The sequence below is a fragment of the Pelodiscus sinensis genome, chromosome 5 (genome assembly GCF_052426305.1).
Source record: "Pelodiscus sinensis isolate ZL-2025 chromosome 5, ASM5242630v1, whole genome shotgun sequence".
Lineage (NCBI taxonomy): Eukaryota > Metazoa > Chordata > Testudines > Trionychidae > Pelodiscus > Pelodiscus sinensis.
Window position 1 is genome coordinate 51,499,249 of NC_143056.1, and position 26,715 is coordinate 51,525,963.

Genomic DNA, 26,715 nt, shown 5'->3' on the forward strand with positions numbered 1-26,715 from the left:
GCAATCAGGTGATCTGCCTCTATGCTCCACTCCGGGGAAAACTTTTCACTCTTAACTCTCACAATTATGATGCAACACACAGAAGGATGCTATGGAAATGGGTCTGTTTTCCTTGTTTAAGGTCTAATTTACCATAAAGGCAACACCAGCATGCTTTTAATCTGCCATTTGACATTCATTCTCCAGCAGATCATCCTATTGGTGAGGTGTGTTTTGCTGCTGTCCAGGCTTCATGAGCCACGGGAGTAAGGGGTTTCCCAGGATCACAATGGGCATTTCAACATCCCCGCACTAGAATCTTCATGGCCTGGAAAGAAAGTCCATGCTTGGATCTTTCCAAACAGAAGATGTGTAGATTCCTGAAGATGTGTATGTCATTCACTTACTCAGACTTCCCTCCATTTACATCAATGAAACATCCATGGTAATCTACAAGCACTTGCAGTTCCCTTTTCTACTAATATATTCTGTCGCAAGATGGTATGGGGCCAAAACTGGGATATGTATGCCATTTGACACTCTGCTGCAATTAGAGAATCCCACTGATGCAAAACCATCCACTATTTCATATACACATTACCAAGAGTCATAGTCCTTTGTAACAGAATGCAATTAATGGCTTTACACAATTGCATTAACACTGCCCCAATGGTGGACTTCCCAACTCCAAACTGATTTGTGACTGACCAGTAGCAGTCTGGAATTGCCAGCTTCTCCAGTGTTTCTCCATGTGTTTCTTCACTGTGAAGGCAATTGTCATGTGGCGTCCTTGCATCACAGTGCTGGGACGAGCTTCAAACACAGTTCCTGGAAGGTGTCTTTCCCTATCCAAAAGTATTGCTGTAACTGCTCGTCATCCCAATCCTACATAACAATGTAATCCCACCACTTACTGCTTGTTTCCTGAGCCCAAAAGCAACAGTCCACTGTCTGTAGTTGCTCTGTAAATGCTAAAAGTTATCTGGTGGTGTTTCTTGCCCATGGCATACAGCTGGCAACTCTGATCCTGTTCAGACTGGAAATTCATGATATACTGCATGACCATCCACAATATGTTCATGACTATGATCACAATAGGAGAGTGCAATGTGGGATTCATTGTTTCAGACAGAGGTGGCAGGCACAGTAAGCAGTAGTTGAAAAATATAATGAAATACTGATGGAACATGCTGGAATGATCGAATGGATAACACTATATCATGGGAGGTTAAGCACGCATCATAATACACTGCAATCCACTCTGCCTTCCCACAACTCCTAGGGTACATCTAGACTACGTTCTTTTTTTCGAAAGGAGATATGCAAATTAGTGCCAAATTTGCATATCTTGGTCTGATCGCTTTTTTTAAAGTGTTTTTTTCCTAAAGTGAAAGCAGGTTTTTTTTGAAAGAACCCTGTATGCCTCATTTTTTAAGGAAGAAGGTTCTTTCGAATAAGGGGGGGTTCTTTGGAAACTCCCCCATCTAAACTGCTTTCACTTAAAAAAAATGCTTTTAAAAAAAGCAATTGGAAGATATGCAAATTAGTGCTGAATTTGCACGTCTCCTTTTGAAAAAAGAACGTAGTCTAGATGTACCCCTAGCTACAGAAGATGGTTAGTAGCACAATGTAATAGCTACCCACAGTGCATTGTTCTCCCCATTGATGTTAGAGCACCAACTGTGGATGTGCTCTGCCAACATTCATAAGTGATGCAATTATACTGGTTTTTGATCACTTGTCGAACTTGCGTTGCCTGTGTGGTGTAGACAAGGCTTCAGTCTCATTAGCTTTCCCTGACCCAATGACTATTCATTATCATTAATCCTGGTAATGCATAGTAATTCATGATTACATGAAATAAACCAACAGGCTAAGATGGAGTGACAATTCCTCTTTAGCTATAGCATTCACCTTAGATTTGGGACATCCAAGTTAAAGTACCTGCTCCAATTACTATTTATACAAAATATAACTGCTCCAGTAGGACAGACTGAGAAAGGTGCACATCAGAATAGCCCACTGCATAAAGCATTACTGCAATGTGATACACCACCTCTTCCTACTGCTGTTTTCCTTTTGAGTTTAGTTCCTTCCTTATCAGGTGCTGAACTGCAAACTTCAAAAGAAGCTTTTGCTGAAGCACTACAGGTCGAAGCTCTCTAGTCTAGCACTCTCTGATCTGGCAACATCCATGGTCCAGCATGAGTTTAGGTTTAGTTTATTTTTCATGGGTGTAAACAAGTTTCCTGTGGTCCCATAAAATGTGTTTACAGATACCAAGTTCTGGCTCCCAGTGTTCTGTGCTGATATTTAGCTCTAATTTATCCCAAATATAGAAGTGTTGGTAATGCTGCTAGACAATATTGACCTCCTGGGTCTTATAAATTCTCTGGTTTGAACCAGTGAGGTCCCAATGTTGCTGGACTGGAAAGGTTCAACCTGTACACTCTCACCAGTTATCACTTTATAATCCATAACTCGACTCCACTGAGATTTCCTCACTAACCCCTTAGCAATCTGGCTTCTCTTTGCACTAAATATCGGCTAATTGAATTATAGATTAACTTCATGAATTCTTATCAGTTAGCCGACTATTCTATAATCCTAAGGCAGCCCGTTTGCAGGGAGAAGTCTGAGCTCCCGGACCTGGCACGAGCTGAAAGTGAGCCAGGCTGACTGCCAGCCTGGCTCCCAATACACTTTAAGTGCAAAGCCGCAGCGGGGGTAGGTCCAGGGCCCAGTGCAAGCTGGGACTGAGCTGGGCTGCTGGCCAGCTTGCTAAAAAATTTACTGGCAAGTGGTGGTGGGGCAATGCATGTAGTCTATAGCATTAACCTATGAGCTTTTGCTTATCGGTTAATCGACTATATTATTATAGCCCTACTTTGCACCAATGATGTACATAACCAAATGTTTCCCCTGTGGAAGCATTTACCCGTTATCATCCATTGGTTGGCAATATACATATATATATTTATACACACACACACACACACACACACACACACACACACACACACACCTAGGAGCACTTTCTCTTCCTCATTCACAGTGCCTAAGTTGCATTTGCCTAAACACATTTCATTTTTTTGGCTATGCAGGACACTGCTTTCCACCTCACTTTGCTCTAACCACTAGTTCCCAACCTTTCAGAGGACTGTTCAGATTCAGCTGCCAGGCTTGAGGAAGGCAAACTTTTGTCATGGGGTGAGATGTCCTCTCACTGTTAGCAGTAGTTGCTGGTAGGCATACAGCCCAGACTCACCCCTCCTTATCACTAGTATCTTACTTATGTCCTTGGACAACTTGATCTTGACACACACACACACACACACACACACACACACACACACACACACACACACACACACACACACACACACACACAAAACACCACACCCTTAATGCTTGCATTGCCCTAGTCACCTTGCACTAGACCTATATAATGTGTCAGTTGGCATGTCTAACAGTGTAAGACCACCTTTTTTCAGTTGAACTTAGGGCTTCACTATGCTACAAAGTTAAGTGAACATAAGGCAGCTTATGTAGACCTAACTACAGATGTGTACATAGAGCAATGCTAGTCTAATGCTCCTGCTACGCTGACACAATAAAAATAAATCTTGATGAGAGGCATAGAGCTTATGGTGATGTAGTCAGAAAGACACAGAATCAGGGTAAACATTGCATTGCTTATGTCATCCTAAGTAACCTTCACAATGCACCATGACAACTCTGTTCACCATTTTGATCCCTGCTGCCCTCCAGTCAAGTACCCAGGCATATACCCCTCCCCTTCTATAGCTCAAGAAAATTTTGAAATTGCTCTGTCTGTTTGGTATGGAGAGCTCACATAGCAAATGCGCTTCTTCCTGGAGTACACAGGAGGTGCTGGATCTCCTAGATCTGTGGAGTGATGAGGCTGTGGGTCTGTGTCTAGAAATGAATAAATTCCCTAGCTGTTGTAAAAACCTCTTCTCATTACACATCTAGTGTATTGTATATGCACTTGAGTAATCTGACTGATCATAATGTGCTATAGAAATTTACTCAATGAATGGGCCTACTTGATTCGTTATCAAAACTCAAAGAAAGTTAGTTAATACCAAATTCAGATTTGCAGTACTTACCATCAGGGTCAGAAATCATGTCCAAGAGAGATTTATCAAGAGTGGACTTGCTCATTATTTTTTCCTCATACTCAAAATACACATCCAGTTTCCGTGCCTGTTCAAGAATAAGTGTTATAAATAAAATGATTCAACTGTGAATATATACTTCTCTATTTTAACAGACAGATTAATTGATTAAAGCTACTTTCACATTATTCACTTTTCCTACTTGGTGAAGGAAAAAAAAATCAGTCAATCAGTGATCTAAACACAAAAATACTCCTGTGCCACCTTAGTGAAGAAAATGAACCAATCCTCTCAATAATCTTGTCCAGTATCAGTATTACTCCTTAGAACCAATATATTAGGGTACAGAACACAAAAACTTAAAAATAACCAAAAACTACTGGGTTGGGCAAAATCCAGACAAACTTAAGCTGGACAATAGGAGTGGATCAGAGAGTGCACTGTATTGTTACTTATGGTGCTTTATCACAATCATCTCAAACAAATCTATCAGAATGTTGCAATATATCATTGTGAAAGATTAGGTTAAATCCACAACACACTTTAAATGAGTCTGTCAACAAAGCAGTTATCTAGTGTGCTATCCACAGGCCTGCCAAAGGGGGGTGGGAGAGAGAAGGCAATTGCCCAGGCAATTTGAAAGAACCTGGAGTCCCTGGCTGTTCCCACTGGCAGTGCAGTAGGAGTAAGGCAAGCTATCTGCCCACCCTTGTTCCACACTGCTCCCAGGGTGGCCAACATGTCCCTGCAGCCCTGTGGGGGGGGAGTCTCTGTGCCCTGCCCTGACTGCTTACTCCACAGCTCCCGTAGGCTGAGAACTGTAGCCAATGGGACCTGCGGAGGCAGTGAGTATGGGGCCAGCGCAGAGACATCCTGGTCCTCCCACTAGGAACCACAGTGAAAGGGGTGTGCTGGTCACTTTCAGAAGCAGTCAAGGTAAGTGCTGCCCCCCTATCTCAGCCCAGAGCCTGAATCCTGAACTCAAACTCTCTCCAAGAGCCCAACCCGTCACTCCCTCTGCACCAAAACTTCCTCCCAGAGGCTTCAGTCTCAACCTCCTGTCTCAGTCTGGTGAAAGTGAGTAAGGGTGGGGAAGAGCAAGTGACAGAGGAAGGGGGAGGGGGAAAGGAGGGAGTGAGGCCTTGGCGAAGGGGTGAGACAGGGCATGGCCTCAGGGAGGTGGCATAGTGGAGGGTGGGGCAAGGGTCTTTGCATTTGTGTAATTAGATAGGTGGCAGCCCTACTTGGCTTGGCGTGGAATTGCTGTCAGTGGACCTGGCTATCCAGATAAACATAGGAAGTCTCTAGACAGAAAAACATGAATTCCCGTAGTCTTCCATATAAATCATGAAGGCTAGCATTAAGAAAATTATGTCACCTGACCGTATATCAAGACTTCATTAATATTCAGGCACAAGACTTGGAAATAATGTTGTTTGGCTTCATCTGGAAAAGGTGTTTCTCACTATTCCAACACCAAGTCTTTATATAATCATTAGGACAAATTCTGGTTATCCTTTCTTAGGGAAAAACAGGCACCCACCACTTGCACTGAGCAATGCTAGTGTCCCATGGATAAAACTGTATGTTTTGTGATCATGTCATTAAAGAAAATATCACATATTAAGAATGAATAGGAAACCATACAACCAGCATTTTGAAAATTGAAAATATCTTCTGAGCTATGCTGTGTATTTTTAAAATGGAAGTGTTTGACTCAGTCCCATCACTACAGAGAAGGGCAGGCTGCACCATCTTCTGCCATTTTCTCTGGAGCCCTACTATCAATCTATATACAAACTTCCCCATTGAAATTAACATGTAAAAATAGATACCAAGATATGACCTCATATTAACACAATTAATTAATAAAGTATCTTCTTTGATAAGGGCTGAGAGTTTTCAAATGGCAATTTAATACTTTCTATTATTCAGAATGAACATTTTATTCTTAATGTTATTAACGTCAGGCTATCTTCCTTAAGTCTCCAGCCTCTAAAATGAAAAAATAACGAAAGCAAAACAAGTCTTCATTTGTTCAGAGCTTCAGCAATAAATATTTGCCAGTCTACTCTGTGAAGAACTGATGCATTCTTTCCAACTTTACACTAAATACTCAGATGCTCCAGAAAACTGCCAAGACATCAGAGCAGGTGATTAATTTCTGGTTTCCTCTTGGTGTGTTTTAGAAAATGATCCAAGGCAATGGGGAAAGCAGCTGTAACTGGACATCATAATCATGAACACTAAATATCATAAAAATTAAACTCATGAAGTATACTAGCAAAGAAAATGTGAGCTATACATTTCGGACTGTATAATTATTCAGAGGAGTTTTCAAACTGATTTTCATTAAATAAATATTTATAGTAGATTAAAGATGAAACAAATTCTGTCTCCTGCATCTTATTTTGATTAGGTTTAAGATATTTAAACTTAACACAGACATTTATCACTGCCAGTTATTTGGAGAGCAAGGAAACGGCTCCATCTGGATCTAACAAAAAGGACACACAGAAAGAAGTTTCATCAGTAGATTGATGATATTGCATGTCATGATATTATTTCATGAATATCTCCAGCAGCTGTGCATACAAAAGAAGGCAGTAAAAAACTTGAGATTCTTGAAACCTCATACCTGAGAACCCTTTAAGAAGAAAATAAGTCATCTATCATCATTCTCTGGGAGCTTACCAACAGGAGAGAGAGGGACCATCCTATTTCTACTTCGAAGAAATTACACAAGTCAATAGCACATAACACAGAATTAGCAAAAACATGTGATTTCTGTCCATTGCCATGAGGGGAGAATCAACAGACTAATGTTATTTCCATTCTACATCCCTCTCTGAAAGCTGGTTGATTTCCAGAGAAACACAAGATGTAAAATGCCGTTGGAACTGGCTTGCCACCACCTTCTCAATTATCCTTCCAATAAAAAGGAAGTTTTTAACAAGACGATCATATGAAAAGTCAACGTTGCAAACTATCATTTTCTATAGAACTACTGTACTGCTTTTCAATTATTGAGTATGAAAGCTGGCATTTAAGACTCCATGCCAGTTTTTGCAAGAAAACATAATATAGGTCACCTGGTTAGTTGAACCAAATTCAAAGAAACATTAAAAAAAAAATCAACCTAGCAATAACTAATTCATTTATAGATATGATATTTAATATAACTTGAATATCAACTTTCACTCAATGTTAGTACAGGGAGTCACCACAATAAATCCCCCCGGTATACATATGTTTTGCACTGAAGTTGTTGACACTTGTGTTATAACTGATGCGTTATAAGCCCTCCCATTCCCCGCTCTTAAGTGTCGCAACCTCCCCCATATCAATTTGCGCAAATGAAAGTAAGCTGCAGGAAAAAAAATTCCTCACTTTAAGTTGTTTCGCTATAAATCCGTTATCTGAGGAGTCTCTTGGGAGAAATCCGTAGATTGACTGGGGACACTGAAGGGGTCTCCCCTAGAATCTCATCCAGCTCCTCATGGAAGCAGCATGTTTGCAGTACTGACACAGACCGTCAATTTGCCTCCTTTGTCTTCTGGCATGCCTCCCTGAGCTCCTTTATGTTTATGCTGCACTGGTGGGTGTCCCTGGTGCATCTTTTCTCTGCCATGCCCTGTGCAATCTTGGCATAGATATCAGCATTTCTTTTGCTGTTTCATAGTGCTGCTTGAACAGATACTTCTCCCCACATAGCAGTGAGGTCCAGGATCTCTTGCACACTCCACGCTGGAGCTCGTTTGCGACCCTGGACATTCATAGTCAAGTGTGCTGCTATGTTGGCGAAATAGGAAATTAAATTCAGATTTTCCTAAGCCTTTTCCTATGCACCTGGGGAGCAACAGAGTTGAAAGTGCTAACCAGAGCAGTCACACTGGGGCACTGTGGGACACCTCCCAGAGGCCAAAAACATTGACTTTCACAGCACTGCATTTGCACTACTCTAAAGTTGACCATGTAAGGTTGAATTTACCATTACTCCTCATGAAAAGCAGGGTTACTGAAATTGACTTTAACAACCCTTGAAGTTGGCAGATGGCTTGGTGGTGTGGATGCGGTGTTTAAAAAAAAAATCAACCTAATGCAGCTAAGTTTGACCTAAATTCCTAGTGTAGATCAAGAGATTGTGGATTCTTTATAAGGCAGTCTTGAATTTCTTTCTGTAGGGATTTAATATAGTGGGCATTATGACCTTGTGTGACCTTGGCTAAGGCATTGAATTTTTTAGTAGATACTGGACCTCCCTGGTCAGTCACCCTCAGGATCTGACCGGTCATGGATGAGGGATTTTGACAGACCAGGAGAGGTCATTTCTGGATCCCTGGTTTGGCCAACTCCCCACATCTTGCCAGCCCCACTGGACAGCCATTGCTGCAATGGCTCTGGGACCCACTGTGTGGCCACACATGCCATATTGGAGTTCTGGGACCTACTGAGCAGCTGCACGCACTGCACTGGAATTCTGGGACCTGCTGGGCAGCTGTATGCGCTGTGTTAGAGCTCTGGGACCCGCAGGGCAGCCATGCACCACAGCTCCCAGCCCCACTGGGCAGCCCCACTGCCACATATTGGGTGTCCCCACTGTCAGCTGCCCAATGCCCTGCCTGCCCCACAGGGATGCTTGCCACTGGCCATCCACCAGGACTCTGGTCCTGTACCACCCATGACAGACCATGGATGTTGCCGGACTAGAGAATCCCAGTTAAGAGAGTTTCAACCTGTAGCAAATCCCTAAAAAGTTTTTTGGAATGTATTTTGGACTTATAGCAAGGACAGCCTGTAGAAGCAAGCCTCAAATCACTTTACCCCTTGTGAGGCAGGTAAGTGTATGGGATAACATTTTCTGAAGTGCCTAAGAAACATGGTACCTTACTGACTTCAATTGGCCCAGGCAGATGTCATAGGATCAGGAACCAAGTGATTCAGTCAACTCGTCTATGGCAGAAACAGGACTAAAACCAGTCTCCTGAAGCATTGATCCACACCTTAACCACTTTTATCACCACCTCTCTATAGGTCAGTTTATGATATAGTTATGAACTTCTTTCATATCAGCACTTTTGGATAAAACACATAATATAAATTTTTTTGAGAAAATTAATTAATTAATTAATGACCTAATCTTAGGGGCTAACTAAAGCATAGCAAACACATGCTTTAAAATACAGCCAATCCCTGACTTACGAACGAGTTATGTTCCGAGCGCTTGGTCGTAACTTGATGTGTTCGTAAGTTGGACCCCATTCATTTCAATGGTACCACGCTGTTTGTAAGCGCGGATTGCCGTTCGTAAGTCGGGTCCATGCTTAATGGGAGGCAGGTCGTAAGTGTGGTTGGCCATATGTCGATCCATTTGTAAGTCAGGGACCGGCTGTATCATTTGTACATGCTTCTTCCCACATTAACATTTCAACCCTAGAACTTACCCATCACAGATAAATGAACTAAATCCGTGAGCAATTCTGACTCAAGATTGCCATAATACATTTATTTTACCCATTTGTGCAAACACATTGAAATTAAAGTTCCTCTCACTGTTACATCTTTCAAGACCAAACAATGTCATACAACATGCAACTCTTTCCAAGGTATTATTTTTAAAAGACATGTCATTCTGATGTGTTTCTCCTGTTTTATGTAAAGTAAATCATATAATGGTTTAACAGAGATAAGATGACTTATAAAGGAGTTCTATATTTTTATAAGTCGTGATACCTTTATATGCTCCAAAACAGCAGTTGCAACATTTGTATGAAGATCAATGAGCCTTTTCTTTTCAAGTAATTCGGGAAGAGAACTGAAAAAATTAAATATAAATTAGCCTGTTGAGTTGCATATTCTAGTAGAATTCCATATTCATTATAATAAATGTATAAGTTATACTATGGTGAAGATTACAAACTGAAAAACAAAGGAGTCAGGAAATACAAGAGTTAAGGTTCTCTTATATCAAAGAATCCTGAGGCACCTTGATCTAACAGATTTATTAGGGCTTTTGTGTGTAAAACCCATTTCATCAAATGAATTAGAATAGAAGTTAAAGAACCGGAGTTATATATAAGGAAGTAGTTACTTGTTTTAATGAAGCTAATCAAGTCAGGATAGAAGTGGGTCATTCAAAGCATTTGGTATGGCGATGTGAATATCCAGAGAGGGGAAAGAGATAATCACTTCTCACAGAAACATTTACAATATATTAAATGTGGGTAATTTAAATAGCTGTTGTTTAGTGATAGAAATCAACTAATGTATTATATGGTACAGGAAAGTAATACAGCTAAATATAAATGTACTGTATACATCTAGGAATAAAGAATGTTCCTTAGTAGATCATACTAACAAGATGGGGGAACACTAGTCCAGGAAATTAGGTTACTCTGAAAAAGGGGATTTTTGGGGGCAAGATAATCAGCCGAACATGAACATGAACGTATGACAAAAAGGGCTAAAATGATCCTTGGATGCATAACCAGGATTATCTCAAGTAGAACTAAAGAGATCATATCACCTCTATATTTGGCACTGCTAGTTCTGTATCTAGTTCTGGTGTATACAATTCAAGAAGGACTGATTAGAAACACTGTACTGGTGATTCACAGACATGTTGAAGGTGCCGGGTACTGGAATCTGAATAATCACTTAATTAAAGAGATAGCCAGTAGAGATCAGGATCTAATTATCAATAGGAAGTGGGAAGAGTATGTAGCCTCACTGCAAGCATAAATTTAGGTCTCCACAGGAGCCCATTCTTGAACTGAGAGCACATGAGAGAGCAGAAGCAATTGAGTGAGATGTCAACATAAGGAAAAGTTTGGCTTCTAAGAGACAAGACCAAGGAATAACAATCAGAAAAGCACTGACTCCCCCAAAAACCTAACTTACAGAAGAAACAAAAACCCTGCCCCCCCACCTAACATACATACCCTAAAAGGCTACATTAAAAAAAGGCACAAGAATTCCCTTCCTCTCTCAAACACTGTAAGTATATCAGCAGCAGAGCAGAAGCCCCAATTTATCGTGCTGAGTGCAACATGTATGAATACCTGTCTTGGAGGCAAGTGATGAATGTATATGTGCAGTGCAAGCAGTTCAAAGCACACAGAATACAAGCTCATGATCCCAAAATGGCAGAACTGGAGGAGCAATGAGACAGTGGGATACCCAGAAAAGACAAAGTACAGTGGTCCCACTTCCAGTTCAACAATCCCTATTCTCTTACGGAAAAGAAAAGTCTTGGGGCAGGAGACCATTAAGCTGGAGCAGAAGGAAACAATCCCATAGCTGAGATCCATATTCTAGATGTAATGATATCCTCTGGCACCAAAGATATCCCTCTGGGGGAAGGGTCTCTACTTATTAAGAAGAGACAGGCAACAGTAGGGGAGATCCGATTACTAGAATCACAATTAGTTGGGTTTATGTTGACCATGAGAACCGCACAATGAATTGCCAGCTAGATGCAAAAATAGCGGATCTCATGAGACACAGACAGCCATATAGGTAGCACTGGGCAGGAACAGGTGACTGCTGCATGTCACTATCAATGACTTGGGAAAGATAGGAGAGAGGTACTAGATACCATAGTTAGGGTGCTAGGTAAGACATCAAAGTTCAGGACCACCACAGCAGCATTTTCTGAATTGCTTTCATTTCCACAAGCAGGGCCAATAAGACAGGCTGGACTGCAAAATCTCAGTGCATGGGAGAGATGATGGTGCGACGAGGAGGAAGTTAGCTTTATTAAGAACTGCGGAATCTTTTGAGGAAGAAGTAGCCTAAACAGGAGGGACTGGCTCCACATAAATCATTATGGAACCAGACTGCTGGTATATAAAATTAAAAAAGCTTGTAGTGGATCAAGATCTGGGAGAGAGCTGAAAAGTGCAGAGAAGCATACTGTTCAGGCAGATATCCCTCAGGAATTTTCAATGAGGAATTCTATATCCTGTTGTACCTCCTCCCCTCCCCACTCCCCTTCCATGGCTGTGCTCTCTCAAGTTGACAGGGTCATGGACAGGTGCTTCTTACCTAATTCCAGGCTGCTGTGATGAGAGAGGGCTGGAGTTGTCCTCTCTCCCCAAGGCAGCTTGCATACTGAACCTCTCTTCTCTAGCCCCACCCCAGAGCAATGATTTAAATGAAGAAAAACAAAACTCATTTGAGGTTAAGAACCTGAGCAAAATTGGATAAATCTTCTAGTAGGTCCCATAATTGTATATGCATAATTGGTATTACATTTACTTTGCATTTGTCAACATTCAATTTCATCTGCCATTTTATTGCCCACTTAGCAATTTTGTGAGATTCCTTTGTAACTCTTTGTGTCAGCTTTGGACTTAACTATCTTGCGTACTTTTGCACTGTCTGCAAACTTTGCTACTTCACTGTTTAACTTTTTTCCAGATCTCTTATGAATATGTTGAACAGCAACGATCCCAGTACAGATCCATAGGGAACTGCACTATTTGCCTGTCTACATTCCGAAAACTAGCCCATTATTCCTGTCCATTTTTTTCCTTATCTTTAAATCAGTCACTAATCCTTGACAGGATTCCCTCTTATCCCCTGACTGCTTGCTCTGTTTAAAAGCCTTTGGTGAGGGACCTTGTGAAATTTAATATTTTTGCAATTTCATATTTGAGTTCCCTCAAAACTCTTGGGTCTCCCTAAGCATCTAAGTACCTGTTACTGGGGGTAACTTCATACTTAAATGGAATTCCTAGTGATTAATCTTATTATTTTGCCAATAGTTGTTAAAACTACAACAACTGTTAATTACACTAACTATTCAAGTATGATAAACTAGCTTAACAACTAGATGTACAGCGTGCAGAGTAAAGTGTGTTGTTCAGTATCAAGCCCATAGGTGATAAAAAGGAAGTTAAGGAACTTAGAGGTAGTTGGGCCCACTCTACCCTTTTAATCCTTGGGTAGGGGCATGGCATGTGATGATATCTTAGTTCCAATGGATTCTACTAGCCAAAAGGATCCAATCTCAAACAAATGGACTGCATGGGCTCTGGAAGTGGAATCCTTGCAGATAATCACTGAAAGAAGAACAATTTTCTCCTAAGTTTAATTTTTGAGGTTCTGCCATACTGAGCAATAAACACAAACATTTTTGCATAACATTGTGAAAGGTATTTTGAAAGTTGGTAAAATCATCAGGAGATATTAAAATCAGAACAGCAGAAAACTAACTAATGGAAAGCTATTTTACCTACACTACTAGTGCTTTATAAATTACTTACCTAACAGCTGAAGTTAGCTTAGCTGTATTATCAGAAAGCATACTTATTGCTCCTTCATCCTCCCCTTCAATTCCCTGTAGAAAGAATTTCATAAACGTATAACCATGTATATTCTAGACAGAAAACCATATTTATAAATATGGTTAATTTATTTCTTCTCTATTTTCTCACACTGCCAGTGTCTTCAGAATAATAATGCTATTGGGCACATCCACAAATAAGTTATTGGCCAAAACATTTTAATTTATAATTATTAAGTAAAATGTTTAGGAGTTAGAAATACCATATTGTTCAGATGTCATTTGAAATAAAAAGGAAGGTGGGCTTCCTAAAGGCCGTAATCCATTTTAGATAATAATTCAAAGAATTTCACATGAAGCTAACAGAGAACTCTCTCACTGAGTTGGATATGGTGCTACAGTAAGAAAATTAACGAAGTGTTTGGATCAAGGCCAAAGTCTGTCACCACCTTTTGAATGAATTTAGGAAGGGCTATTTTCAACATGTTTGTTTTCAAACCAGATAAAGAGTAAAAGTGCTATGCATTTTTGGAGGGGCTCTTAACATATGATCCTGTTTACCCCATATTACAATTTTTTTTCAAATAATTATTTAAGTTTCTTTAAAAGCACTGACCTCACAGTGTTTATAACTGATTATTTACAATAGACGTTCCATAACTCTGAGTCACTGCCTACCTTTATTAACCCACTCTTCTGAGACTCATTAGGAAATGCTGCAATGTTATCACAATAAATTTAGGCACACAATCATGTTTATTATTTACAACAGTGTATTCATTTAAGAGAATAAAGTGAAATTTCACAATGGCCTGAAATCTTCCACGTGCATTATCATTTATTAATTTAAATGTTCTTAAAACCTGGTTTTAAAGTATATCTTATCTAGCTGTATGTTAAAATGTTTATTTTCCCCCAACTCCATGGCATCTTTTGCCCTATCATCATTTTATATGCAAAGTGCTTCCCTTCTAAGAATGTGTCAGTCCAGCTAGCAAGACATGGCATGAGCTAAAAAGAAGGAAGTGACCTACTAGAATTGGAAACTCTTTGGGATTTGTGGTTCCTAGGTGGGTTCCAAGCATGGGTGCACATTTTTGCCATGTGCTGGAGCTGGAATTGTTCACAGTAGGGTCCACTGACCTGCGCATGCGTAATGCATGGTGTATCTGAAGCTTTAAGAAGTTGCATGGGTCAGTGTTGCTTCAGTTCCCTCTTATCAGGCAGTAGAAGAGCTCAGAGCAAAGGGGAAGAAGGGAAGCACTGGAATCCAGATAGGGACCATATACCTCAAAGAACTTTCAGTTAGAGCAGTGGTTCTCAAACTTTTTGGCCTGTGGCCTACCTGGCCGAATGCAAATCTTTCTGTGGACCACCAGTTGCTAATGGAAACTTGCCATTAATTACATAATTATGCCCAAGCCATTTTGCTAGTGCTGCAGCTAGGGAGAACAGTTTAATTTAACTAAGAAGAAAGGATATATTAATTTAAGTTATAAAACAGATTATGTGCTTTAAGTTTCTCATGTTAGTTTATCGAACTTCATTTTAAATAAAATAAAATATTCATTTTTGTCCAACACAAAAGGTTTCAATGTTCTATTTATGGTAAGGATGAAGAACCATTTTTGTAGAGGCCACTGACCTACAGAAAAATTAGTTGGGGAGCATACAAGTGAAAACAAAACCCCTCTCCAAGCCCCCTCCCCCCATCCTCATTGATATGGCCCCCAACTGAGACCTCACTCTGGCACTCCAGGTCCATGGGGTGAATGGGAGGGATAGGGAGGACAGAGGTTCAGGGCTTCCCATGGGCTGGATTTACTCTTCCGGCGTTCTGAGGTTAGTTAATTTTGTGGATGCCCAACTAGGCTCTGGGGTGGGTATAAAATGAGGGGTTCAGTGTGCAAGACAGGGCTGCCAGTGAGTGGGATGGGGATGCAGGATCTGGGCAGAAGGTGGGGGTGAGGGAGCAAGGTCTGAATGGGAGATAGGGTACAGGAGCAGTTTGGAAGTAGTGTGTCTGACCAGGGGGCAGGAGGCAAGAGCAAGTGAAGGTGCAGTGTGTGGCCAGGAGGGAGGATTCAAGAGCAGGGTGGGGGTAGGGTGTCTGGCCAGAAGGGAGGGTGCACAAGCAGGCTAGGAGAAGGGTGACTGACGGGGGAGAGAGAAGAGGAGAGGAGAGGCCGCAGGAGTGGGCTGGGGGTTGAAGGATAAGGGTTTATGGACAAAAGGGAGAGTGCAGGAGCAGGCTGAGGGTGCAGGATCTCAACGGGTGGCCGGTAAAGGTACAGGGTGGGAGCACTTGCTTTTGTGCCCCGTACTGTTCCCAGGCATTATGTCCCAGGCCCAGCCTTCCACTGCTTCGATGAGTCACAACTCTGGCCTATGGGAGCAGTAGGGAAAGCCTCCAGTCTGCGAGTTGCTGTTTCCCCAGGCAGGGGCGGGGGAGTGGCAGCATGTGGAGCCACTTCTAGGTCCACTTCTTCCCCACGAGCCAGATGTGGAAGGGGGACTTGGGGCTTCCCCCCTCAGAGGAAGCCAGTGTTGGCACTCCAGCCAGGCAGGGTGCAGAATGTTTGCACAGGTGGAGCAGCAGTATGGGCTCTCTGGCTGTGGGGAGATGGAGGGAGGTTGGAAAAGGGGGGGACTGAGCTTGAGCTGCGGACCATCTGGAAGGCAGCAGTGGACCATTAGTGGTCCAAGAACCAATTTGAGAACCACTGAGTTAGAATAAGTAACCTCCTCTTTCCTTCAAGTGATGATCCCTATGTGGATTCCAAACATCAGAGAGTAGCAAGCAAGACTCAGATAGGAGGTGTGCACAAGAGCTTGGAAGACGTGCAGAGAACATGGTGGCCCACTCAGCATCCACTGATGTGGTGGGGGCAATGGCATAATGTTTGGAAAAGGTGTGGACCGAGGCTCATGTGGTCACTGCCAGATGTCCTGCCATGGGACAGAAAGGTGGATGTAGCAGCATGAGTCTGCATGGAGTACAGGAGAGCATATAGCAATCTGTGATGCAACCAGAAATTCATTTGGAGAAGCAGTGTGATGAAAGGGCAACATTCTGCAATAGGGGAAAAAACCCCCAAGGAGATGTCCAAAAGTGATGGGTGTCCAGGAGGTGAGAAGCCAATGCCCAACAAACATCTATGGTGTGAAAAGCACATTCCTGGGGGAGGCAGTTGGTTTAGGGTAAAAGATAGGAAGGTAAATATAATGGAGGTGATTTTGGGATGGAGATGTAGGAAGATCTTGTCCTTGTGAAAGACTGTAAAAGGGTGGTCCACCATTCTGGTTACTAGTTCACTAACTTGTCTAGAAGAGTTGATGGCCACCAAAAATACTGCCTTCACAGAAAGATGCACAAGAGAGCAGGTTGTGAGTGGATCAAATGGCAGTTTGGTGAGGGCTAAGAGGATGAGCTTAAGAACCCAAGGAGGAGTAGGCTTCTGGATGGTGGGAAAGGTACCGAGAAAACCACAAAGGAAACATAGGTAGTGGGGTGAGTGACAAAGGAGAAACCATCCACAGGAGAAAGGAATTAATGCTGCCAGGTGATGATGGGAGTGCTTTTTGTGCACATGGCGGGCTTCAAATGAGTGTATCAGTGCTGGGTGGGAAGGTTCCAGAGACGTTCTCATCACTGGCACTGAATGCCATTCCAGTGAATCTGTGGATCTCAAACCTGTAGCACAGATGGGAGCAACACCTCTTCTATGGGGTGTTTTCGGAGATGAAATTCTCTGGCCTCCAGTGTGTGTAGCAGGAATGATTGGCAGATGGAGCACAGTAAGTAATGTGAGCCTCGCCAAGGTAATAAAGACAACATTACTTAGTGCTCACAGAGGAGGAGTGTGGGCATGAAGTGCAGTATTTAAACCCAGCTTGCTAGGCCATATTCCCCAAGCAGTGGAGAACTGCAATAGAAAGTAATCAACCAAATGAACAGACAACTACTAAAATAAAGAAAAATGGTGCAACAGACAGAAGCAGCTTTTTTAGCAAGCTAAGAGCACTGAGGAAGAGGGGTTCCGCCTGGCCAAGCAGTGGTAAGAGAACTGGAGTCACATCGACCTGCACAACCTCTTACAATTTCAAATGTGTCACACAGCCAATGCATGTGCTGGTCAACAAACACTACTACGAACAGTTCTGGCTTCGCAGATGGTGAGCATCTAACCCCAATCCACATTGGGACCATCACTCGTGGAAGAACATTTGTTGGTGCAGATGATTTCAAAGCATGAAGCAAAGCCTTCCATGAGTATTCTCATACTTTATATAAAGTTAAACAAAAAATATGTATGTTAAACAAACCTTACCATAATACTTTTAAGCCTCTTGACTTCATCTTCTTGGGCTCTGTAAGATTCTAGCTCTTGCTGAACAGATTCTGCTACCTCTGGGAAAGGACTAAAGCAATATTATATATCAGGTTCTGTTAAACAGTCAAATTTAAGCAGTTGAGCCATTTGGCTTGTATGCTCAAAATAACTGTCAAAATGCCTTTTGGAAATGTTTATGAAGCACCAACACACTACTATAATAATGAAACCTCAAATACACAGAAAATAATTAATATGCCAAAGTAATCAAATATATGATTAAGCTTTCAGTACAAATATTCATTACTTTTTATGTGCTTTATTAAATCCACTTATAAAAATAATATGTAGTGATGGCACCACAAATGCATACTCTGTATATAGCAAAAAATATCCCCCCGAAGTCCTCTATTTCTTTATGATTACAAAGAAATAAAATGACTAGCATACCAGATCCACAAACATCAGTTTTTTCAAATTGTTATATAGATTCAATATATTTCCACAAAATCTTAAAAGTAAAGCTACTGCAATAGGTAAAGACTAATATAAAGCAATTCTTCAACTATTTTATCTCCATGCACTACATCTGTAGGAATTAAATCTATTAGCTGTGAAGATTCCAATCCTAAGGAATTTCCTTTTCATAAACAATAAAGTATTGGGTCTCAGAAGTATAATCGTGTTAGTCTGTAACTTTAAAAACAACGAGCTGTCCTGTGGCATCTTAGTTAGATTCTAAGGTGCCACAGGATTGCTCGGTGTTAGTAAAGTTCTGGAATATCCAAATGAATCGAGGACATCTTTCCTTAAATCTAATAATCTTTAATATGACCAGAATATATAATATAACAGAGTTTGTTCCGCTAGAGCTGGCTGCAGACAACTTGGCTTTCAATTTCCATTCTTTTATAATTTGGTCACAAAGAATTCTTTCTTAGCATGTCAAAAGCACTCTACTGCTCTGTTTGTCAATCACAGAAAGTAAGAGTGATTATGTTTAATTTAGTATTTTCCATATTACTGAAGAACTCCATTCTTATCCAATCTTATTTTTTCCTTTAATTGAGAGCACATTTAAAGTTTGTTCATAAATGAAATCTTATTCCACAGATACATAAGAAAGTAGGCTAACGGGGACTTTACAATTAAATAAAATGTATGTACTAAATTTGCAAGCAAATTTGTCACATGTATACTTTATACTTGAAGATTCAAAGTAGCTGTCAAACATCCTTAAACTGAGAAAAATTGCTAGTGAATCCCTTAAAATTAGATTAATTTCTTTACACTATTTACATAGATTGAACTATACCAGACATACCTAATTTTATGAAAATACACAGACTTCTTTGCGTAGAGTAATGTGGCTTACAACTCCCATTTGCACAAATGCTCTATCACACTTCTTCAAAGACATGGAAAAAATATTAGTATGTTAAGGGTAATTATTCAGTAGAAACAGATTCATTTACATATAATATCTGGAATTGTTCAGCTCACCTGCCTTTATGCTTTTGCCAAAATTTATCAGCTGGAGTTAAGTCATATGATTTTTTATTCTTTTTCTTTGGTCTAGCCCCTGCTGGAGAATTTTCCATTCCTGAGGATTCTTCTAGATTAACTCTGTTCAAGTGGAAATCCTAGAAAAGGGTAATCTTAATTAAACATTCACAATTTCTATCAACATTGATAATCAAAAGTATTTTTACCATTAACCTACATAACTAGAAGACCTTTGCGTATTATTTATTTTGAACTCCTGAGATAGATCTTCAAAATGAAACAGACATTTCAAAGCCTCTGTGAAAATCTCTAGGTGTGTGTATAATTTTTTTTCTTTAAAGAAAGATTATACTTTAAAAATCTACTCCAGTGAGCAAATATTTTATTTTACTATTTATTCTAGTACAGCAATTCTCAAACTGTGAGTTGTGACCCATTAGTTTTTCCATGCTGCAAAAAGCCCCACAAGACGGGCCCAGATGTGATCACTGGGAGGAAAATTCTAGGGTTACACACAATATTTTCAACAGTTTATTCTGTTTGAATAGTCGGTATGGAAACAGGAGAGATTCTAGCCCCCAAACTACAGATGTCATTCAGAGGACACAGCTGGCATTTTCCCACAAAGCCTCTTGTAACTCATTCTCCATTCCCTTGCTCGTATGGCATCTCTGCAGTGACTATGATGTCTGAATGGCTTGTCCCTGTTTGATGAGGTGGAAGTAGACAATGTCGGTAGCACATGAGCACACTCACTCCCTACAGAAAGTTCACGATCAAAATGGGCATGGAGAATGAACTGCCTTGTCATACCTTAAAAGTCTTGTCAGAACACTGTTGAGCTATAATGGCCTGCCAGTGTGAAAATGAATGCTTGCTGCTGCTCACATCTCACCTATTCTATTCAGAGACCTTAGTCTCAATAGCTACTAGTCAGGCACAATGAGGACAATTCAGTCAAAATGACTAGATTCAAATTATAAAACTCTGCACATGTGTGTGCAGTTCCAGGCATCTGCCCTTTGAATGCCTGTATTTTATTAATCTGATTTATATAAAGGTACTTGCACAAACTTTTTACATTAAAATTACAGCTATACCATAAATTGGATGGTCTCAGTTAGCATGATGTAATTCAAAGAAATGTGGTACTTCACCAGCAATTACAAATAATCTTTCCCCCTGTATATGTTAAAGAAACCATGATTAGTATTTAAAAATGATGTAACTGGTAATTTAGTCAGTAAGTTTTCTTGTCACAGTTGAACATTAAAATACCAGAATAAAGACTCAGTCATCAAACACTAACTTAGAAAAATAACTAGAAAAAAAAGAAAGTTAATTTTAATTTTTGTTTAGAACAAGTTTGAGATACTAGTGTTAACTTTTAAAAGTTAAATATCCTTTTATACATATTTTAATTTTGTTTTGCTGTTTTGTCTTCAATGAGAAGTAATGTCTTTGAATACTTTTGGAAAGTTAGCAGACTTATTTTGGAATAATTCACTATGAACATTTGATGCTTTGAAAATACAATTGTGCAAACAACTTTCAATTTGTTGGCAAATCTGAAAAAAAATTGAGTTCACTGCCACAGTTCTTGAGTGCCTATGTCTTTAAGTCACCTTATCATGCCCTGCTTTTGGAAAGAAGGAGTTTTTCTTATGGCTGTTGCATGCCAACTTCTCAACAGAACTAACTTTTTAGCCACTCTAGCACTCACCTCTGGGCTATGCCAGCCCTAACTTTGCCTTGAATATTAACAGGTGCATCCCAATCTGAAAGTCCCTTTAAATCATTCCCCTGTGACATCCAGTCCTTGAAACAGGCCACTCTAAGAAATCCCAGATTTACTGCCCCCAATCTCAGATCCACCAGTGTGACCCAGTTTACCAGTTTTACTTTAAACAACCACTCCGCTAACCACACAGAACTTATGATAAAACAAAAATAGACTTAAGAATAAAGATTTAACTAAAAATGAGACAGTGGTAGAAACCTAGGATTACAATACAAATCATAAAACATAATCCTGGGCCAACATTTATCAGTAATGATCTTTCCTTTATAAAGCCATAGATTTCCCACCCTAAAATTTAGTTTATTGCAAACCTGGCTGGTTTCTTTGTTTTGATTCTAATGTGTTTCAATTATTTGTTGGTTCCTCTGATGGTTTTTCATTCAAAGTTCTGGAAGAGGCAAAGCTAGTCAAACTGAGCCTTGCACTACCCTCAGTGGCTTATTAGGAAGGAATAACAAATTGCTCGCTTGGATGGGCCATCCCCAAGTTCTGTCACTTCTAAGGCACGTACTCTAAGGCCTGGTCCACACTCAGAAGTTAGGTTGGTAAGCTACACAGCTCTCCTGAACACCACAGTTAAACTTACCTACCTCTGGAGGTAGGCAGCACTACGTCAATGTGACCTAGGTATGGCATTTCAGTGAGGTGAATTACTTACACCAACAGGAGAAGCCCTCCACTGGGGTAGGTAATATCTTCTCTGAAGTGCTACAGTAGCACAGCTGATTTTTAAGTGTAGACAAGCCCTTATTCTGTAAAGCATACTTTCAGTATCAACATGTTATCCCTTAAATATTATCCTTACATACATCCTTCAAGGATTATGAGTTTTGACAAATTACAAGCTTTCTATAGCACCTCAGATGATATCCATTATGGATAAATATCCTGCAAAATACATGTTTGTTTTTACAAGTCTGAGGTGACAGTTGTTTACAAACAATGGGACCCTTTGTCAAGGAATGTCTGTTTTACATTCACCTCTAAACGAAATAAAAAATTCCAAAATATTCCAGTGAATCAAAAGTCAATAAAAATCCTTTGGAGTTCATCAACACCTTTTGTTTGACCTAAAAGTAAAAGCCATAAAAGCGAAGGAAATGAAGGGAACCACCACCTCTATTATAACTTTCAATAAAAGCAGCATTAGCGTTTTCAAGTGGGTTCAATTTCCTTCTCCACCTGATGTGGAGAAGGGATTTGGGTTTCCCATACTGAAGTATAGTGCCCTTATCATTGTGGCAGTATGATGCAGGTGCCTCAATCTCTCCTGTTAAAGTTGTTCCACGGTAGCTAAATAAAGAGTTATTCGAGCAAGGCCATGAACTTGAGCCTCCCATTGTCTAGTGAATGCCCTGACAACTAGGCTAAAGGGCAGTCTAGGTTGGGCGTGTCAGTCTTTCATGGTAAAGCTGTTCCACTTGGTATAAAATACCTGAACAGAGACCGGGACACAGAGAATGATTGTAGCCTTGCGTGTTAAAAGAAGATTAATGACTTTTGGAAAGAGTAGTTTTAATTATACTGGAAAAGGTAACATGTGAACAAGAAGAATTAATCTTGTGATCTGGCTTTTTATTCTGTATGGGAAATAAAAAAAAAAATCAGCATTTCTCTAACTCCACCACCATAGCACATCTTTCTCTTTCCCTTTCTACTTCATCTTCTAGTCTCTGCATTTCCTTCCTATTCCATTTGTAAAGCCCGCATTTGCTAACTCTGAGTTCCTTCTTTTTTCAATTTCTCTTCTGTCATTTATTTTTGTGCCTGTTTGGAATAGAGATCTTGAAGTAATTCTAAGCTGTTTGCCTCTGCAAGTTCTTCACATACTTGCTGCAAGAAGAAACTGACATGTACTACAAAGGAAAACAAAAAACTTTTTTAAATCAGTCTCTCTTTTACAACATACACAAAAATAGTTTACAGAGGAAAACTGACCAAAGTTAACTATTAACTACAGGGATCTCTGCTGAAAAACAAAAATCAAGCAAACCCTTGAGCCTTTTTCTGAAACTCCATTTTTCCTGGTGATCCTAATGGAACAGACCAATCCACTTCATTAGCAAATTTCCCTATTCCTCGCTTTCTAGGACTCTATCTGACATTTACAAAGATAAATATACTCTCTGTTTTGTTCAAAAACAATCACATCTTTGCTGTGAACCAAAAACACAACACAAAACAATCAATTTCTTATTCAAATACTTTCCAAAGAATTAGTTTCAAGTGTTTTAAACAAGAATTCTAAAATAATTGTAACTTGGCATTAATCATTCACTAGCCAATATTCTCTATCCATCACACATTACTGGAACAAAGGAACATTTTTTTCCTGTGTTACCATCTTATTTACTTTTGTTTTCATCTAAATAGCTGTTATAATATTTTTATCTTCAGTGTGCCATGTTATAAACAGACTGTAGTCTACATGGAAGATGTTATTTCTAATTCTCTCTTAAGAACATATTATGCTTTTTAAAAAAATAGGCATTTGTTATAGGGACCAGACTGATTGTATTAAAACATCTTCATATTTTTGTATATTTTTCATGTAAATTACATTACAGATTTGCAGAAATTATACTATATAACTAGATATTCTTTCAGAAATTAAAGTACAATTAAGGAAAGCTGTGAAGAATTAATTTATGAGAACCATGTGTCCTGGAGTTACAGAACAGATTTTGTAAGTTTATACTTCTATTTTCACCTAATTTCACCTCAACTGGCCTCAGTATCCATAACGCTTGAATACGTTTCCTTCCAATTTTTTTATAGATACAATTCATTCTCAAAGCCCATTTTTATGGCTCATTTTCTTAATATTTTAATCACTATGGTTCCATTCCTGCAACAAATGCCGTCTAAATAGACACCTATGCATACATATGGGCTACGTCTACATTGGCCCCTTCTCCGGAAGAGGCATGTTAATTTCCAGCTTCAGAACAGGGAAATCCGCGGGGGATTTAAATAAACATGGCCGCCACTTTTTTTCCGGCTTGCGGAAAAGCTGGAAAAAAGCATCTAGACTGGCGTGATCCTCCGGAATAAAGCCCTTTTCCGGAGGATCTCTTATTCCTACTTCAAAGTGTAAGAATAAGAGATCCTCCGGAAAAGGGCTTTATTCCGGAGGATCGCGCCAGTCTAGACGCTTTGTTCCGGCTTTTCCCCAAGCCGGAAAAAAAGCGGCGGCCATGTTTATTTAAATCCCGCGGGGGATATTTAAATCCCCCGCGGATTTCCCTATTCTGAAGTTGGAAATTAACATGCCTCTTCCGGAGAAGGGGCCAATGTAGACGTAGCCATGTTGCTTATCTAACTTCATGATTGTGGTGATAATTATCAGAGGGGTAGCCGTGTTAGTCTGGATCTGCAAAAGCGACAAGGTATAAATATGCAGGCCAGAATAAGGCTAGAGATAATGAGGTTAATCCTGCCTCTTGAAAATTCCACTACATGCATCTGACAAAGTGGGTCTTTGCCCACGAAAGCTTATGCTCCAATACATGTGTTAGTCTATAAGGTGTCACAGGACTCCTGGTTGCTTTTGCATAATAATAATAGTCACTCATCTATCCATATCTACCTACTAGTACTGAATCTGTCAATAATCTAAACAAAAAGAACTCTATTATGGTTGCAGCTGCTTCCATTATTTCACATTGAAACCTAAACTGTATGTTTGAGTCAGAGTGATGTTTGGGCTTATTGGGTGTGCATTAGGAATGTTAACTAGTGAGTAATTGTGTAAACGTGTAACTGATGAAATTTTAGTAGTTACACGTTTACATACTAGGGGTGGGGTGGGGTGGGGTGGGGGAGGAGGCAAGAGTCGGTGCTCACAGTGAGCTGGCTTTTAAGTCAGAAATCCCACAATCACCAGTTCTCGCCTGCCTACCTCTGCTGCCTCTGATAAAGAGGCAGCAGCATGGGAGCAGGTGGTTCCATAGAAGCCGATATGCATGGGGAGCCGGCTTGAAAGCCGCTTCTCTTGTGTACCAGCTTCTGCTTGCCTCCCATTCCCCACACCGCTTCCTCTCTATCTGCGGTGCTCATGAGGAGCTGGCTTTTAAGTTGACACTGACTCCCTCTTACCCTCCCATGCTGCTGCCACTGTGGGATACCAGAGGGAGAGAGGGGGAGGAGGGGAGGCGGTGCGGAGGCTCCACAGATCTGGCAAATTCAGAGAGCTTAAAAGCCAGCTCCCCATGGCACTGGGTCCCACCTCCCCCCTTGCTGCCTATGATACAGAGGCAGCAAGGGGGCAGCGTTTACTTGTTAAGATTAACGGATAAGCCCAGGCTTATCATTTAATCGTGTAAACAGCTACACACTTACATCCCAAGTGTGCATTTGTGAGCATGGCTACTAAATTGTGTGGGCTATAAAAAGTGGCTTAGTCTTTGGGCTTACTGTTCTCTTTTAACAGAGCAGCAGGATTCAGAGGTGGCATGAGGGAAACTAGCTGTTCCGGGTTCCCTTTACTTACTGGGTATTGTGAATGTCAGAAACACAAGATAAACCCCCCATCTAAATACCTGCATCAAAAGGAAGATAAGATAACACAGACCTCCAAGAACATTTCAGCGGGCAGAGAAAGACACTCCCCCCAATTTAAATAGGAAAGATGATCAGAAAACACATTTTAATACCTGTTGATTTTGGGGAATAAGGACAATTGGTGGGCATAACATGGAAAAAGAAACAGCTGCCTAAATGGGAAGGAAGTGATCTGGGAGAACTTTAGCCAAACTCTAGTCCCTCTGGCTGCAGGTATTATCCATGTGTCTTCAGATTTAAAAAAAAGAAGAGGTTGTGTATGCCCTCTCTTCTCTTCCCACTGCAATTAAAGATATTTTAAAGGCTAAAACACTGAATGAAGCTTGTTCCTGTTTTAGGAAGAAGGCACTCTAAAGCTCCCCAAACCTTCACTAAAAATATTGTTAGTTGCACTCATATTACTGGTGTAATAGTAAAAGTTCACTACTTTTTCTTAAGAATAAAAGGGAAAGGGAAAGTCGTTCTTATCCATAATATATGTATTCTATTTGGCTGTTGTCATATCAGAGAACAAGAGCATGAATTGAAGTCTCAGACTGCTAACACCAAGAACAAACATTAGGTTACTGAGACTAGATACATTTTGTGTTGTTTCTCTAGATGCAGTCTGTGTATGGAGAGGCTCTCTTAGTATGTAATTAACATGAATAATGAAAATTTAGAATCAGGCATGGGGATTAAGAGGTTATATTAATACATTATCTCTACACATTCGTATAAGGCCTTTGCTCATGGTTTCCATAAAAACATTATTCTGATGGACAACTTCATATGAGTGAATAAATTAAAGGAAAAAGGGAGAGAACGATTACTTCATTAGCAGAAAATTCACATACCATTGCTGTTCAACGGGTCCCTCTCTGGGATTACTTTAGCAGCTTACCAATTACTCTAAAGTTTCCCACTCCTAGGTTGTTTATTCAATCAGAACTTGCCCTGATACATACACGCACACGGCACACTAATCTCCCGACACCCTCAACTAGAATAGATTTTCACCAGTATAGAACACTTCAGATGAGCCTGTTTATTTGTAACATCAGGTTTATTATTACCTAAACAGACAACACACTCAGATTTGTGGTTAAGCTGGCCTTTAGA

The 26,715-nt window shown here is 40.3% G+C and overlaps 1 protein-coding gene across 2 annotated transcripts in view; it reads right to left on the reverse strand.

Annotated features, from left to right (window-relative positions):
* The window catches only part of SCFD1 (sec1 family domain containing 1), a 105,336-nt gene that overhangs the window by 51,104 nt on the left and 27,517 nt on the right, over positions 1–26,715 (reverse strand). For both annotated transcript variants that reach the window (XM_075926991.2, XM_075926990.2), the window contains exons 11-15: positions 19,248–19,387; positions 17,742–17,832; positions 13,391–13,464; positions 9,855–9,936; positions 4,113–4,209 (exon numbers count right to left, since the gene is read on the reverse strand). In XM_075926991.2, coding sequence (XP_075783106.1) covers positions 4,113–4,209; positions 9,855–9,936; positions 13,391–13,464; positions 17,742–17,832; positions 19,248–19,387 — 484 coding nt within the window. The remainder of the gene's footprint in view (positions 1–4,112; positions 4,210–9,854; positions 9,937–13,390; positions 13,465–17,741; positions 17,833–19,247; positions 19,388–26,715) is intronic.